This window comes from Diuraphis noxia, unplaced genomic scaffold (assembly GCF_037042655.1).
Source record: "Diuraphis noxia isolate RWA-SAM2 unplaced genomic scaffold, SU_Dnox_SAM2 contig0002, whole genome shotgun sequence".
Taxonomy (NCBI): domain Eukaryota; kingdom Metazoa; phylum Arthropoda; class Insecta; order Hemiptera; family Aphididae; genus Diuraphis; species Diuraphis noxia.
Window position 1 is genome coordinate 36,367,036 of NW_028301712.1, and position 18,740 is coordinate 36,385,775.

The 18,740-nt window shown below is 25.9% G+C and overlaps 1 protein-coding gene and 1 long non-coding RNA gene across 2 annotated transcripts in view; one reads left to right on the forward strand and one right to left on the reverse strand.

Annotated features, from left to right (window-relative positions):
- Positions 1–15,211, forward strand: LOC107162767 (dynamin-1-like protein). Its single transcript, XM_089219018.1, has 3 exons — positions 1–237; positions 11,766–13,192; positions 14,400–15,211. Exons 2-3 carry the CDS (start codon positions 11,792–11,794, stop codon positions 15,033–15,035), a joined length of 2,037 nt encoding a protein of 678 aa, XP_089075144.1. The 5' UTR covers positions 1–237; positions 11,766–11,791; the 3' UTR covers positions 15,036–15,211.
- The window catches only part of LOC149058398 (uncharacterized), a 13,126-nt gene continuing 9,570 nt past the window's right edge, over positions 15,185–18,740 (reverse strand). The window contains exon 4 of the long non-coding RNA XR_016190178.1: positions 15,185–16,102. This is a non-coding gene — a long non-coding RNA (uncharacterized LOC149058398). The remainder of the gene's footprint in view (positions 16,103–18,740) is intronic.

The window sequence follows — 18,740 nt, forward strand, 5'->3', positions numbered from 1 at the left end:
TGACGACACCAGCATGAATTCACTACAGACAACAGACTTCTATATTATATTATTATTATATATAGAAGTCTGTGGAATTCACAAACACAGAGTCACAGACGCACAGTTGCTTTTGAACCAACGACGGAAAGCAATCAGTATCAATAAGTATAAGTTAAACTTTGTATAACTTAATATTTGTATGAATACTACAGAATACACAATACTTTTCATGAAGAATACTGCATATTTCTTATGGTGAGTACTCGTATTTTTAAGGGTTTTTATTATTTATTAGTGTCTCATCACATTTGTGGCAGCTTTAATGCTTAGATTTCAATCTTTTAAAGTTTTTAAAATTATAAATTAAATTGAAACTTATAAATCTAATAAATATACAAACGCTATACAGAAACCTTAAAATCCCAAATCTAACAAATTCAATATTTTCTTCAAAAATGTATTCGATTATCGTTATATACGAAAAATGATTCTGAGTAGACACGGTTTTACAGCCTAGGATATGTTATACTATACAGGGTGATCGATTTAAGTGGATACACTAATTATATCGAAAAGTAATAACTTTTTTTCTTTTTTTTTTTAATTTCTAGGTTACCTAATGTTTTTCTAAAACCGTAAGATATTTTAATTTTTTTTACCCTCATATTTATTGATGAAATCCCTATCAATTTTTGATTTTCAAATGGTAACATATTATAATAAAAATATGATGAATTGATAAAACCATTTTTATTATAAATGTACGGGTTGATATTTTTATATTTCATTGATTTCTCTCATATTTAACTCCATTATACGCCTGTCGTATATCCCGACTACGTGAAAACAGTCAATCATAGTGTTAATTCATAAGCCAGGAATATCATTATTATAAAACAAAATACATTTAAAATAGGTACATTTATATAAATAAAAATCTTTTTTTAGTTTTTAATCATATATTATTATATATAGCGTTTGCTGGATGAATTAGTTTAGTATATTATATTACATTTTTTTCTTTGTTTTTACAATATTACATTAAAATTAAAATTTGATCCCCCAAAATATATCGAATATATAAATATACATATATAAAAAAAGCGGGTAAGTTGTGGATGTCGCTCTGCTGTACAATAGGTTACTGTAATGGATGGGATAAAATTTGAATGCAATGATAGGTGTCATTGTATACAGTATACGAAAAACGATTCGGAACGGAGATGATTTGTCAGTCTAGGATATATTACAGGGCTTTGCACCGGAATAATTTTTTCGGGTTTTGGGTGTTTAAGGAAAATTTTGGTTATTGAATTTGGGTGTTTCGGGTTAATGAACTTTTCTGGTTATGGTTAAATGTAAATTTATTTGGGTTAATTATGGTTAATTCGGGTGTTAAAAAATACCCATGTTTTATATCAATTAACATGAGATTTTCGACGCGAATTTGGTATTGTACTTTTATTTTATTTTTAAAGCAAATATAATTTTTAAAAAAAACATATTAAAATCATACTTACCATTAAAAAGTCATTTTTCTACAAAAAAAACTTCTTGTTTATTATTTATTTTGATCAAACATAATTTTGTTGTTAGTATTGTTGAATACAAAGGTTAGATAACACAAATATAATTATTTAATATTGTGAAATAATATAAAACAATGATCTAGATTCTACACCTTTAGTTGGTTTATATTTAATATTAATTCATTAAATTTATATTAATTTTTCATATTATATTCTGTTGTATTTGTAGTCTGTACACTGTATAGACACGTTTGACACTGTATATTATTGTGATCACAAGCATGGATAAAAGAATAGATCACAAGTCACGACTAAACGCAGGTCACAAGCAACACAAGCAAATAAGGGTAATACACGCGCGTGTTTAAAGATAATATCGTCGAGAATTAATAATTATACAGTTGCAGTCAATATCAATAGTTGATACAACATAATATTATTATGTTATGTTTTATTAATATAACGCCAACTATTTTCTTATCTTCTTATTTGCGTAAAATACATACGAATTGATATGCCACTCATTTCTTTGTATTTAATAATAATTCGGATTTTGGGTTAACCCAAATATTAATTCTGGTTTCTGGTTAATTCAGGTGTTAATTTTTTCATTCAGGTGTTGTATTATACGGGTTTGGTTTTGCAAATTTATTCGGGTTAATTGGGGTTTCGGGTTTTGGGTTTCGTTCAGGTGCAAAGCCCTGATATATTATATTTAAATATTGTCATATATTCTATTTTGAAACAAATATTTTATTTTTCAATTAAGACGCATTTTGCATAAGGCATGGTTAATCAATTAGTGTAGTTATCATGTAGTTATCATAATTCATAATACCTTATATTATCATAGATATACGAATACCTGGTTTGAGGATAAATCGTTATCATTACGCAATTTCATAAAAATTTAAAACTCAAACGCTCAAAACATTTTTCCTATAATGACGCTTCAAATTTTCTCTATAGCTATTTGAAGCAAAACTTATGGAAAACTTAGTGTTGAATTTTATAACCTTAGATAAAAATACAAACAATATTATGAATTTTGAACTACAAAATAATTCGCAAATATTCATGATTTTGACGAATTTTTGTCAATATTTGAAATTCAAATGCTTATAAAAATTTAATTTGCATTTCCGGTAGACATTTTTTTTGTGATAAAGATTGAAAAACTTGTAAGGAATCTTATATTAAATTTTCAAATCTGAGTTTAAAAAAGAAAATTTTTATGAATTTCTAGCTTAAAATAATTTGTGCATTTTTGTGATTTTTACGTATGTTGTCAAAATTCAAACTTTGTTTCCTAAAAAAAAAAAATTGTAACTATGAATTTATTTTATTTTTCAACTGCTATTGTATAATAATATATTAAGAGGCTTGTATTAAATTTTCAAGATTTTCTACCTAAAAAATAAATTTTTATCGATTTTAATTTTAAAAAAAACTAATAATGATTGAAAATTGCATATACCTATGAATAGTTCAACTTAAGTCAAATTTTTTTTTAAATTTCATGATGGATAGAACATAGGTACTTATATAAACATTCAGTGAAATCTTCATGTATCAATGGTCATTCGTTTTAAAGTTACATAAAAAATCATAATCGATTTTGTCGAAAACTGATTGTACGTAAAATTTCCTGTTTTTTCGTTAATTTTCAGTTTGTTTATCCCGATTATTTAGAAAAGTATAAAGAATTTTTTCTTTTGACTACCCAAAGTACCAACTAGATTCACTTTCTGATCGAAAAAGGTACTGATGTAAAAAATCGAAGCACTTTTACTGCCCCAAAAAGTGATGACAGACACAAAAAAAAGCGGGTAAGTCGTGTATGTCGCTCTGCTGCAGCAGTACAGTAGATTACAAGTGGGTTACTGTAATGGATGGAATTAAATTTGAATCCAATGATATTATATCATTGTATACGAAATAGATTCTGAGCGAAGACGGTTTATCTGTCTAGGATATATTATAGATTATTAAAAAATTTCAAATCTTAGATTTAAAAAGAAAATTTTTTATGAATTTCTAGTTTAAAATAAATTGCGAATTTTCGTGATTTTCGTGATTTTCACATAATATGTTGTCAAAATTCAAACTTTGAATGCTTGTAAAAAAAAATTAAGACTATGCATTTATTTTATTTTCCAATTGCTATTGTAAAAATATGATAGTGAAGTGTAGTCCACCGTCGTATGGTATTCAAATAATAGATATTGGCGTCAAATGAAATAACACAAGGATTTACTAGGTATATAATTAATGATTTATTGAATTAAACACTGTAGAATGAATATATACACTGATATATTATCACGACTTATGCGAGATGTTCTGATTAAAGCTATATGACGCTCTGTTATAAAACTTTAAGGATGCTCTGTGGAGTAACGCTCGTGTCGTTCACTCTTTCTAGACTTCACTCGACTGACTCGCGACCACCGACCGGGCCCGTCGCAACGGTCCGTCCGGGGTCTTCGATATGAGCTGACCCAGCCATTTCGGTCACGTAGACCATCGTGAGAACCGAAATGGTCACACACTCTTTTACCCTGAGTCAACACATTTGCGCGTTTTATATGTAAGCCTCCAGTACATACTATATACATACACACATACATACATACATACATACATACATATATACAAATATACTTGCCTACACACATACTCAACCATATACAACAATAGGAGCCGTGTATTAAGTTTTCAAATATTAGATATAAAACGAAAATTGTTTATGAATTTCTAGCTTAAAATAATTTACGAATTTTCATGATTTTTACGTATGTTGTCAAAATTCAAAATTTGAATGCTTGTAAATAAAAATTGTGACTATATTTTTATTTTATTTTTCACCTGCTATTGTAAAAATATGATAGGAGCCGTGTATTAAATTTTCAAATCTTAGATATAAAATGAAAATTGTTTATGAATTTCTAGCTTAAAATAATTTACAAATTTTCATGATTTTTACGTATGTCTATATCTGCAGTAATTTAAATTTCAAAACATTGAGCTGTTCATTTGTATGCAATAAAAAAAAAAGGCGGGTAAGTCGTGGATGTCGCACTGCTGTACAGTAGCTTAGGTTACAAGTGGGTTACTGTAATGGATCGAATTTTTGAATCCAATGATATTATATCATTGTATACGAAAAAATATTCTGAGCGAAGACGGTTTATCTGTCTAGGATATACCTATTATAGATTATTAAAAAATTTCAAAACTTAGATTTAAAAAGTAAATTTTTAATAATTTCTAGTTTAAAATAATTTGCGAATTTTCGTGATTTTCGTGATTTTTACATCATATTATGTTGTTAAAATTCAAACTTTGAATGCTTGTAAAAAAAAATTAAGACTACGCATTTCTTTTATATTTCACCTGCTATTGTAAAAATATGTTAGGAGCCTTATATAAAATTTAAAATTCTTAGGTATAAAAGGAAATTTTTTTATGAATTTCTTGCATAAAATAATTTATGAATTTTTGTGATTTTTACATAATATGTTGTCAAAATTCAAACATTGAATGCTAATAAAAAAAAATTGTGCATATGTATTTTATAATTTTTTAATCACTATAAGAATAAGTTATGAGAAACTTTGTATTAATTTTTCAAGTATTTTGATAGGGCCTAAAAATTTTATCAACACTTCAAAAAAAATTTTTAGAAAAAATTGAAAATTTCAGTTATCTATAAATATCTCAAAAAGTCAAAATATTTTTAAAATTAAATCATGTAAAGAAAATGCCAATCTAAATAATTATAATAGTAGGTTAGGTATACTTCAGTTATATTATTGAAAAAACGCATAATAGAAAGTAGATAATATAGATAATATAAAATATAATATAGATCACCTGGATTCATTCAATTTGTAAACATTTCATTTTATACTCATGAGTCATGACTAAGTATGAGTAGTATGACGATTTTTAATAAATTTTTTATAACTATAAGTTTAAAATTTTGATTTTCTTTTATTTATATAATTATATGACGTATATTGTATATAGATAAAATACATTATATTATTATTTTAAATTATTCTAGTTTATATCAGTGTTTGATATAATAATGATCTTGAATTTTTACGCGGCCCACCGAGATGTCTCGGTAGCTCACCGGTTCAATCCGGGCCTGAAATAAAATGCCAATTTAAATAACTGGTAAAATTTTCAAGTATCTACGACTTATACTTTTTGAATAATAACAAATATTTAAAATCGTTTAAGGATAAATCGTTATCGTTATGCTATTTCGTAAAAATTTAAAATTCAAATGCACCTCAAATTTTTCCTATAATGACGCTTCGAGATTTCTCTATAGCTACTTGAAGGAAAACATATGGAAAACTTAGTATTGTATTCTTAATCTTTAGTTATAAACACAAAAAATTTTATTATTTTTCAGCTTCAAATAAGCATTCATTGTAAAGTTAACTTTTAGGTTTCGAAAACACTAATTTTTTTATTCATATTACTTTCAATAGATTGAATTTTCGTCATTGTTTTAGCCTGAGTTTCTTGTAACACTTGTTACACATAATGTAGTACGAAGTCAACATGTAATTTTTGTAATATAAATTCAGTTTCATTACATTTCATACATAATTCTTTAAGAAATAACCAAATTTTTTTATACATCTCTTTCGATTTTTCAAACAAAAAATAAATAATAACTAAAGGCAAATAATACCCATTTTTAAAACCGTGTATTCTATATAACTGCATAAAATATATTTATATAAGAATCTTGTATTAAATTTTCAAATCTTAGATTTAAAAAGAAAATTTTTTATGAATTTCTAGCTTATAATAATTTGCGAATTTTCGTGATTTTAGATTCTGAGCGGAGCGATGGATGTATTGATTTTACCATGATGTGTGTGTTTTTTTTTTGTGTTTGTCATCACGTTTTGGGGCAGTAAAAATGCTTCGATTTTTGACTTCAGTACCTCGTTCGATCAGAAAGTGAATCTAGTTGGTACTTTGGGGGGTCAAAAGTAAAAAATTCTTAATACTTTTTTAAATAATTGAGAAAAACAAACTAAAAATTAAGGGAAAAACGAGAAATTTTACGCACACTCATTTTTCGACAAAATCGATTTTGGTTTTTGATGTAACTTTAAAACAAATGACCATAGATACATGAAGTTTTCACCTAATGTTTATATAAGTTTATTCTATCCACCATGCAATTTTCAAAAATTTCGACTTAAGTTGTACTATTCATAGGCATTTCAAATTTTCGATCATTATTAGTTTTTTTTAAATTAATATCGATAAAAATTTATTTGTTAGCTTGAAAAGCTTGAAAATTTAATACAAGGCTCTTAACATATTGTTACAATAACAGTTGAAAAATAAAAGAAATTCATTGTCACAATTTTTTTTATAAGCATTCAAAGTTTGAATTTTGACGAAATAAGTAAAATTCACGAAAATTCACAAATTATTTTAAGCTAGCAATTCATAAAAAATTTTCTTTTTAAATCTAAGATTTGAAAATTTAATACAAGATTCCTTAAAAGTTTTTCAATGTTTATCACAAATAAAATGTCCACCGGAAATTCAAATTACATTTTTATGAGCATTTGAAATTTAAATTTTTACAACATTGGATTTTCACTTTTAGCTATTTCCTTACATTGGTGTAACTCTAAAACAAATTACCGCAGATACTTGAAATTTTGACTGAATGTTTATATAGGCGTTTTATATATTTGATAAAAGATAGATTTGTTTTGAGCTGTTTACTGACATTTTAATTTTTCAACTTTTTTAGTTTTTTTTTCTATAAATATCGATAAAAATGTATTTGTTCGGTAGAAAAGCTTGAAAATTTAATACAAGGCTTCTAACACATTGTAACAATAGAAGTTAAAAAATATTAAAAATTCGTAGGCACGATTTTTTTTTATAAGCATTTAAATTTCAAATTTTGACTAAATACGTAAAAATTACGGCAATGTTCAAATTATCTTAGATAGAAATTCATAAAAGTTTTCCTTTTTAATTCTAAGATTTGAAAATTTAATACAAGGCCCCTAACATATTTTTACAATAGCAGTTGCAAAATAAAAGGAATACATAGTCACAATTTTTTTTTTTAAGCATTCAAAGTTTGAGTTTTGACAACATATTATGTAAAAATCAAGAAAATACAGAAATTATTTTAAGCTAGAAATTCATAAAAAAATTTCTTTTTATATCTAAGATTTGAAAATTTAATACAAGGCTCATAATATATTTTTACAATAAAAATTGAAAAATAAAAGAAATGCATAGTCACAATTTTTTTTTTTACAAGCATTCAAAGTATGAATTTTGACAACATATGTAAAAATCACGAAAATTTGCAAATTATTTCAAACTAGAAATTCATAAAAAATTTTCTTTTTAAATCTAAGATTTGAAAATTTTTAATAATCTGTAATATATCCTAGACAGATAAACCGTCTTCGCTCAGAATCGTTTTTTGTATACAATGATATAATATCATTGGATTCAAATTTAATTCCATCCATTACAGTAACCCACTTGTAACCTACTGTACAGCAGAGAGACATACACGACTTACCCGCTTTTTATGTATGTTGTCAAAATTTAAATTTAAATGCTTGTAAAAAAAAAATGTGACTATACATTTCTTTTATTTTTTAACTGCTATTGTAAAAATTTTTTAGGAGCCTTGTATTAAATTCTCAAATCTTAGAAGTCTATAGTCTTTTATTTTTAAAATTATAATACTTTAATACAGTCATACCCTTTGCTAACTTAATAAATCTTGTCCTATTTAAATTCTTATTGTTTTGAAATTGGTCCTTTATTATTACAGCTACCAATTTATTCCTCATAGCGCTATTCAAACAATTTTTTGATTCGTAAAACTTCAAAACCATCTGACCATCTTGGTTATTTTTTAGAATATTTCTTATAGTTAAAGATGAAGATGAACTTGTCACCATTGTCACAACTGTATCTACGATACCAAAATAGTTTAAAATTTAAATATATAAAATTAAAATAAATGTATAGGTAATACCTATAGGTGTTTTAAAAAATATATTATCAAATAAAATATATTGTGGTTACCAGAAAATTTGTTCGGTTCAATTAAATTTGTATTTAATGATATTGAGCATTCATTAGTGTTAGTTACCGATGAAATTTCTTTTATGAGATTGTTATCAGTAATATGATGTTCTAGTTCTAAGTCATCTGATAGTTCAACATCTAAGTTATCCCAATCAATTAATGTATGTCGAGTAATAACTGGTAACTTTTCCTCAGGCAAATTCTATATTATAAAAAAAATTTGTGAAATTACTTATTTATGAGATTATACATATTCATACTTTTTCTGTTTTTAATTGGTTCAAATGTTTTAAAAACTTATAACGTTGACCTATTTTTGGGAATAACTGTTCAATCATACTTTCAGTAAGACCAAATAAGACCGTTTCATCTATTTCTTCCTCTTAAAACATAAAACAATTGTTATATAAACAAGTCAGTCAATTTTATTTAAACTGGGTTAGGTACCTAGTTTAGTAGATAACCTCCTTAAATATTAGCTATATTTTTAAAGAGATAATATTACCTAAATTTGTTTAACTGATTATTAAATTAGAAATTTATATTTATATTAAAGATGTATGCCCTATACAATAATATTATAATTTAGTTAATGATTAATGTAGCTATAAATAGGTAAGTTATCTTTAAATACTTTTAAACATATTAAGAATTTCTGATGAATATCCACATTGTTTCATTATATTTTCTGTGAATAAATCCATAGTCGGTAATTAGTAATTACTAATTTAGGTTTGTTGAGAAATAATAACACCTAAATATACAAAAAGACAAATATAAATGCATGCATTTAACAAGTTAAACGGTTTTGCCGAGTTTCAACCAATAATACAAATAAAACAAAATTAAACAACTAAAACTTAGGTTAGAATAAAGATGTATCTATTCATCCATAGTGAGTACATAGCAAAAGTATGAAAATTATTGTTTCAACTCAACTTATATTTTTAAACAAGATGCACTCCAGTCTCTAATTAACATAGTAATTTATCAACAAATTTTCAAATGGTATTTATTGAGACATTGTGTTTCACTTTCATACTTCCTATAAAAATTAGGTACTTACTGGCTACTATTGTAGATATAATTATTAAACAGTTGTAAATTCTAGGTATTGAAGTTTTTAACCTTCAAAAATCAATTTGAATTTTACCATCTTAATTATAACCTATAGGTAGATATAAAAACCAATAAACAGTAGAACTTTGAATAACTTTCACCGATAATAATTAGGTGTACATTGTAGATACATATTATTATGAATGGATGTACTATCGATTAAATACCTATACTTAATCAATTCATGTATCTAGTGTGTACTATACTATACAAAATAATCAGTGAACTGATTTTATATATTATGTCTTACAATTTTGACCACAAAGGATAACAGAAAGTGACGGTTAGTCAAAGTTCAAAATTGTATTAGGTACTACATTAATAAAATTTTGGTTTATAACTTAAAGATTTAAGGGTATTATAGGTTATTAGTGTTATTACCTATCTGCAGAGTTATATTAACATAAATAAGCATTAGGTAATTATAAATAAAAATTTATTTGCTGGATAGAAAAGCTTGAAATTTTAATACAAGGCTTCCATGCTTCAGTATAGTTTTACAATAGCAGTTTAAAAATAAAATAAATTCATAGTCATATTTTTTTGTTAAGCATTCAAAGTTTGAATTTTGACAAAATACGTAAAAATCCGCAAATTATTTTAAGCTAGAAATTCATAAAAAAAATCTAAGATTTGAAAATTTAATACAAGATTCCTTACAAGTTTGTCAATCTTTATCACAAAAAAAAAAATTTATAATAACCAGAAATTTAAATTAAATTTTTATGAGCGTTTGAAATTTAAATTTTTACAACACTGGATTTTCACTAGATTTCTCATTTAGCGATTTTCTTATTTTGGTGTAAGTAAAACAAATGACCATAGATACTTGAAATGTTCACTAAATATTTATATAGGTATTTCTATATTTGTTAAAATTTTCAAAATATTTTGATTTATTTTGAGCTGTTTACTGACATTTTAATTTTTTAACATTTTTAGTTTTTTTTTTCTATAAATATCGACAAAAATTTATTTGTTGAGCAGAAAAGCTTGAAAATTTAATACAAGGCTTCTAACACATTGTAATAATAGCAGTTAAAAAATATTAAAAATACATAGGCACGATTTTTTTTTATAAGCATTTAAAGTTAATTTTGACTAAATACGTAAAAATCATGAAAATTCGTAAATTATTTTATGCTAGAAATTCATAAAAAATTTTCTTTTTAAATCTAAGATTTGAAAATTTTTAATAATCTATAATATATCCTAGACAGATAAACCGTTCAGAATAGTTCTTCGTATACAATGATATAATATCACTGGATTCAAATTTAATTCCATCCATTACAGTAAGCCATCACTTATAACCTACTGTTCATTAGAGCCTAGACTCCTAGAGCAATATCCACTTTACCGCTTTTTTCTTTTATATTATTAAGTTATATCACTGAGTGTGATTTTACAATTAAAATTTTTAATACAGTTCTGATGACTGACTGGAAATGTGTCTTGAAGTGTGTTCCGTAGATCAGTGTGGTTACACTGACTTTCTACAAATTTTATATAGCGTATAAAGCCTTCTTCGATAAAAGGACAATCTAACAAAAAATAATTTTTAAATTCGAACCAGTATAGTCCCTGAGATTAACTCGTTCAAACTTTTTTAACTCTTCAGCTTTATAATATTAGTATAGATAGATGAAAATTTGGTACTAAAGTGTATTTGATTATTTTACTATAAATTTATTAGGATATAGTCGATATAGGATGCTTAGTGTTATAAAGAAAAAACCATTTGCTATGCTATGAGAAATTTATATAAATACATTACTATAAAACCATCAAAATAAATATTTTTAATAGGCAGGTAAAAATAAACTCAAATACGAATTAATAACAAGTCATACCTCATCGTCAATCATACATTTCTATTTTTTGTCATTAAAAATAAAATTATAATACGAGTATATGTATTATTATATATATATATATATATATATAATTATATATATATATTTGTGATATAAATACATATAAACACATAAATAAATAAAATTTTCTTTATAATTTTAGATTTAAAACTTAATTTCAAATTAACAATGAAATCACTCATACAAACTATCAACAAACTACAAGATGTTTTTGCAGTAGTTGGTGAACAGCAAATCGTTGACTTACCACAAATTGCGGTAGTTGGAACACAGAGTTCTGGTAAAAGTTCTGTGCTAGAAAGCATCGTGGGAAAATCATTTTTACCTCGAGGAACTGGTGTTGTTACCAGAGCGCCATTAGTTATACAAATGGTTAAATACACCGAGGAAACAAGAAAAACGATGTTGAAATCAAATAACATTGAAGACAAAGAAAACCTAACAGAATGGGCCGAGTTCCTGCATAAGCCAAATATATTTTATATTGATTTTGATTTGGTACGTAAGGAAATTGAAAGTAGAACAGACATTCTCGCAGGAAATAATAAAGGCATCACTAACAAACAAATTGTGTTAAAAATTCACACTAATCGCTATGATCTGACTTTTGTGGATTTGCCAGGTATAACAAAAGTGGCGGTCGGAGACCAACCTGAAGATATTGATGAACAGATACAGAAATTGATTATTTCATATGTAAAACAACCCAATTCTATTATTTTAGCAGTGGTGACTGCGAATACGGATCCAACAACAAGTGAAAGTCTTCACTTAGCAAAGAAGTTGGACCCAGATGGCATCAGATCTATAGCAGTGGTTACAAAATTGGACCTAATCGATGAAGGAACACAACAAGACACAAAGGATTTACTGTGCGGCAACAGAATTCCAGTGAAACTAGGTATTATCGGAGTGGTGAATAGAAGTCAAAAAGACATCGTTGAGAATAAATCAATGGATGCGACATTAGTGTCAGAAGCAGAATTTCTAAAAACTAATTACCCAGATATATGTACGAAACACGGTAACGAGGCGTTAGTTCACACGTTACAGACGGTATTGTTAACACACATAAAAAAGGTGTACCCAAAACTTAGAGTTGAACTTGAATTAATTAAAAGTAAATTGGAAAGACTACTTATACCACAATACAAACCTGATGAACAAATGTCGTTTTTAGCAGGACTTTTAAAAGATATTAGCATATCATACGAAAACATTATGAACGGTAATCAAGACGATGTTCCGATCGATAAAATTGTTGGCGGTGCCAGTGTCGTTCGAATATTCCAACAAAAATATTTAAAGAGTATCAACAGCATAGACCCGTTTCAAGACTTATCAAATGAAAATATTGCAAATATTTTAGCAAATACATCAGGCACTTATCAATGTACTTTTGTAAATGAAAAAGGGTTACAAAAAATCATAAAACGGCAATTAAATAACTTAATCGAGCCGTCGTTGGACTGCGCAGAATTGGTGTGCAGTGAGATGTTCAACCTTTTCAACTCCATTGACGTAAAATTGTTGGACACGCTCAGACGATATCCACAACTCTATGAAGATGTAAGTTAATCCTGAATTATATAATATTGTATTTATCATTGAAAGTTTTCATGAATGTATGCTTTTTAGGCATACCAAAGAGGTTATGATGTTACTTTTTTTTTTGGTTTAATTTATAGGTACTTTAAAAATAGACAAATATTATATATTATTTACTATGTTAACATCAAAGGATGTTGCAAAATCGTATTTATTATTCAAGCACATTTTCTTTTCAAAGTTTAAATAGTACACGTTTATGCATAAAACGTATTATTTAATTAATAGGTTATTAAAAAAAATCATCATAGTCTTTTAGATTCTAATTACTTAGGCACAATAGGATAATGACTTCATTGGTATTAGTTTTACAAAAATGTGTGTAGTTGTTTTGTGTGTGTCAAAAAAAAAAAAGTTTCAATATTATGCATAGATTTCATAGCAAATCAGTTCAACTTGCACTTTGGGAGGGCTCTTATAAAAGATTTGAATATAACCTTGGGAATATTATGTATCACTTAATGGTTGATTATGATGAAATTGTTTCGGCTCAAAATGAAAAATATTCAAAATATTTTGGATGTTTTCGTAAATTTTTTTTTTAATTACTCATTTTTATTTTTTTAATTTGTATTCTAGTGACAACGAAACAATTCTAGTACAAAATCTAAAAAATACTACTTACAACCATTAAAAAATATAAAAATGGATATTGTAACATTTTTTCTATAAACTTCATAATAACGAATTTTAATATTTACAATTTTATAGTTACATATATTATACTGAAATTAAAAATATTGATACTAGAGACTAAAAGTAACTAATAACTCGTTTTAATAATTTCACTTATATACTAATAATTAAATATTATATTTAAAAGAATCACCTCATACTCATATTGTTGAATATAATAATTAGTATAATTATTAATTACCATTATTGTAGGTACTCTTTTACGGGAATGAAATATTGTATTTATATTTTATACTTCTACTTTTGAGGTATAAGGTTAGTTACATTACACCGAATGAATTCATTTAATTTAAATTCAATAAATTAAATTATTTTGATAAGTAACAAATCGAGTTAAAGAGATAGCCTCTATTTTATTTTTAAGAGTTAAAATATATACTTTGTAGTAAGTTTAGTTTACATTAGATTATTAATACTTATAGTAATTTCTTAACACATTTTTAGATTTAAAAAATGTATATTTTAATTGTAGGTGCAAAAAGTGTTTCAGAGGTTGCTAGACGAAAATTTAAAACATATCAAAGAATTTATTGTATCATACATAGAAACTTATCAGGAATGTATAAATACAGCAAATCCAGATTTTATCTCGGAAATAGTTATGTCTAACAGTACAATTCAAGAAGAAATTATTGCAGGTGTAAACATAAAGAAACACGAAAGTGATTATAAACAAGAACTAGTTTTGGGCTCAAACGGCATGCCAATGAAACCCGACAGAATGGCCCAAATTGAAAGATTAAAAACTGTTAGAATTCAGATGTTAAATCACTTATTATCAGGCATTAATAACCAGGAAGTATCATTGGAAGCGTCTGAACAGGTAAGATTACATAGGTATTTAAGTCAATGTTATTTTGAGTACATCAGGAAAATCGTGCGGGACTTTGTGCCTAAAAGAATAAATCATAAAATGGTTATTTCATTTTTAAAAGTTCTTGATAAGCGTTTAAATGAAGACATATTTCAAGCTTATTTAAAAGAAAATAAAATTGGTGAAGTACTTTTAGAAATGGAAAGCATCAGAAATGAAAGAAAAAATATTGAAATCAAGTTGGATGCTGTTGGAAAAGCGTTAAAAAATATGGTTGATATTCAATACTTGTAATTAGAAATGTATATTCTTACCTACGTTAAATATAATATTTCAAACGTTTCATGTCAAACAATAAATATGAACCTCATATTATATGCTTATCGATAATTAAATAACAAATTGTTTATTTGAAAAAAAGTTTATTTGCATTCTATTTTCTATCAATATATTATATTATTATACAGTTATATTATGTTTTAACTTAATGTAACAATTTATCCCATAATGAAACTAATATGTTAAATTTATTGTAGACAATGGTTCAAGTGACCGAGCCACCAAGCAATTATTATCAACAAGAAACAAAATATAAGAAAAAATGACTATAATTTTTTTTACATTGTGATTTTAACCGTTGTCGAATCATCACAAATTCCCTTAAGAGGGTTTGCGATATTTGTATATTACTAATTATAACTAATTAATAATTATATTATCAAGACATCAAAAATAAGATATTAACTGCCTTATTTGTAGTCAATTTCCAATGCAGAACCAATGAGGATAGGGTAACTGTGTTTTCACAGTACTTTCTTCAAATTGTAATAATTTTCGTGATTCATTGACATTTCTTCCCCTATTAAATGTATTATTTATTTTATTTAAATACGAAAACTTAAAGAAAAAAACTAAGTTTAATTTATACCTAACCCCCCTGCCAATCCGCTAACTAACTAACTTAAGTAATAACTCGTAACTAATAACAACTAGAATTTACTCGCATGGGCATCAATTTTATATAATGTTAAAATTCTCGAAATGAATGATAATCTACAAAAAAAAATATTACAATAATAATTTTCGAGAAAATTAGTGTTAACCTAAGAATCACCTTGCGTACTGCTGAGGCGTAGTATCGCGTTTCCTTCTTTAATAATTGCGTTTGAGTATTTATAAGGTAGGTACATACAAAATATATAATATACTTAAATACATACTATACCCACACTTATTTTATATGTATTTGTATATAGGTAACAAACACGTTGATATATTAGGTAGTCATTGTTAGTTTCAAGGTGTATTGAAATTCGCCTTGGGTGCCAGTTAAGAACTTTGGATGTAGGACGTAGGTATATCTATAAACATATCACATGTATAATATAGGTGTGTAAATAATATATAGGTACCTATATATTTTCTTATTATTCCTCAATTTTGTTTAGAAAAATAAGATGGCTGTTATTATTTGTTTACTTATAAAGTTATAAATTATAAAATAATTACAGTTTTATATTTCCTAGTTGGTATAGTACCTGCTATATCATATAATAGGTATCTATTTAAATTTATATCTACTATAGATCATATACCTGCTATATTACTATAGTGTATGTATAATCGCAATGGCGGAACTATTAGGATCATTGAGGCCCGTGGATACAATTTTTTTGGAGGCCCTATATCTGCAGTAATTTAAATTTCTAAACATTGAGCTGTTCATTTGTATGCAATAAAAAAAAAGGCGGGTAAGTCGTGGATGTCGCACTGCTGTACAGTAGCTTAGGTTACAAGTGGGTTACTGTAATGGATGGAATTAAATTTGAATCCAATGATATTATATCATTGTATACGAAAAAAGATTCTGAGCGAAGACGGTTTATCTGTCTAGGATATATAATAGATTATTAAAAATTTCAAACCTTAGATCTAAAAAGTAAATTTTTTATGAATTTCTAGTTTAAAATAATTTGCGAATTTTCGTGATTTTCGTTATTTTTACATAATATGTTGTTAAAATTCAAACTTTGAATGTTTGTAAAAAAAAAATTAAGACTATGCATTTCTTTTATTTTCCAATTGCTATTGTAAAAATATGATAGGAAACATGTATTAAATTTTCAAATCTTAGATATAAAATGAAAATTGTTTATGAATTTCTAGCTTAAAATAATTCACGAATTTTCATGATTTTTACGTATGTTGTCAAAATTCAAAATTTGAATGCTTGTAAATAAAAATTGTGACTATATTTTTATTTTATTTTTCACCTGCTATTGTAAAAATATGATAGTAGCCATGTATTAAATTTTAAAATCTTAGATATAAAATGAAAATTTTTTATGAATTTTCGTGATTTTTACGTATGTTGTAAAAATTCAAACTTTGAATGCTTGTAAAAAAAAATTGTGACTATGAATTTATTTTATTTTTCAACTTCTATTGTTAAAATGTGTTAGAAGTCTTGTATTAAATTTTCAAGCTTTTCTACCGAACAAATACATTTTTATCGATATTTATAGAAAAAAAAACTAAAAAAGTTGAAAAATTAAAATGTCAGTAAACAGCTCAAAACAAATATAAATATTTTGAAAATTTTATCAAATATAGAAAATGACTAAACATTCAGTGAAAATTTCAAGTATCTGCGGTCATTCGTTTTAGACTTTTAGAGTTACACCCCAAAATAAAAAAATCACTTAATGTGAAATCCAGTGAAAATCCAATGTTGTAAAAATTTAAATTTCAAATGCTCATAAAAAAGTAATTTGAATTTCCGGTGGACATTTTATTTGTGATAAACATTGAAAAACTTTTAAGGAATCTTGTATTAAATTTTCAAATCTTAGATTTAAAAAGAAAATTTTTTATGAATTTCTAGCTTAAAATAATTTGTGAATTTTACGTATTTTGTTAAAATTCAAACTTTGAATGCTTATAAAAAAAATTGTGACTATGAATTTATTTTATTTTTCAACTGTTATTGTAACAATATGTTAAGAGCCTTGTATTAAATTTTCAAGCTTTTCAAGCTAACAAATAAATTTTTATCGATATTAATTTTAAAAAAACTAATAATGATCGAAAATTTCAAATGCCTATGAATAGTTCAACTTAAGTCAAAATTTTTGAAAATTGCATGGTGGATAGAATATACTTATATAAACATTCAGTGAAAATTTCATGCATCTATGGTTAGGTTAGGTTCTCTCCGCTCAGAATCTAAAAATATAAATTTATAGTAAATTAATAATTTATTGAATTATAATTTCGGAAATAGTAATAATTATACTTCATTTACAATGAAAATTATTTTTTTCTGCTCTAGTCTTGAGCAAACGTCTTCACTAATGACAATAAGTTCAATTTTTTAGCACGCTCCTTTTCTATCGAAATCATCGCAAGACCTCTAAGCCGTGTTTAGGACATGGTGCTTCTTAGATAATTTTTAATTAGTTTAAGTTTTGAGAATGTCCTTTCCACACTCACCACAGTAACCGGTAATGTAAAGAACAAGTAAAATTCCGTTGATGAATATACTTGGTAGAAAATTTGATTCTGGGGAAATTTAATTATCAAATGCTAAATGCTTAGTCCGTGAACTCTTCAACTATCTCGTTGTCTTTTGGTCGAATTGTCATCAACTCGTCTGTAAAGCAATCGCTTATAACTTCTATTGGGTTCAAAAAGTGAAGGCCAAATAATTATTCAAAAAATTGCCGTTCTTATTTTCTGAACTAGAAACTTTGTAAATCATCGAGAGGCCTAGATTTTGAATTTTCCGCCACCAATTTTGGGCTAGATGAAATCTGCACCCTCATATTTGTGATGTTGGCCAATGGCCATACGCTCTCTACTGTCATTTGAATCGCAATCTCAAAATCTATAAATACTTAAAGAGGTGCGAGTGTCATACCATGCAAACTACAGTGATCACAAAATATTTTAACGTTAGGTCGTAAGTGGTTTTTTATTTGTTGCGTAGCAAAACAAAAT

Bases quoted from the DNA above. Each gene is read 5' to 3' on its own strand.
- LOC107162767 (XM_089219018.1), top strand. From the start codon at position 11,792: ATGAAATCACTCATACAAACTATCAACAAACTACAAGATGTTTTTGCA. The intron at 13,193-14,399 runs GTAAGTTAATCC...TTTTAATTGTAG, and splicing joins ATCCACAACTCTATGAAGAT to GTGCAAAAAGTGTTTCAGAG.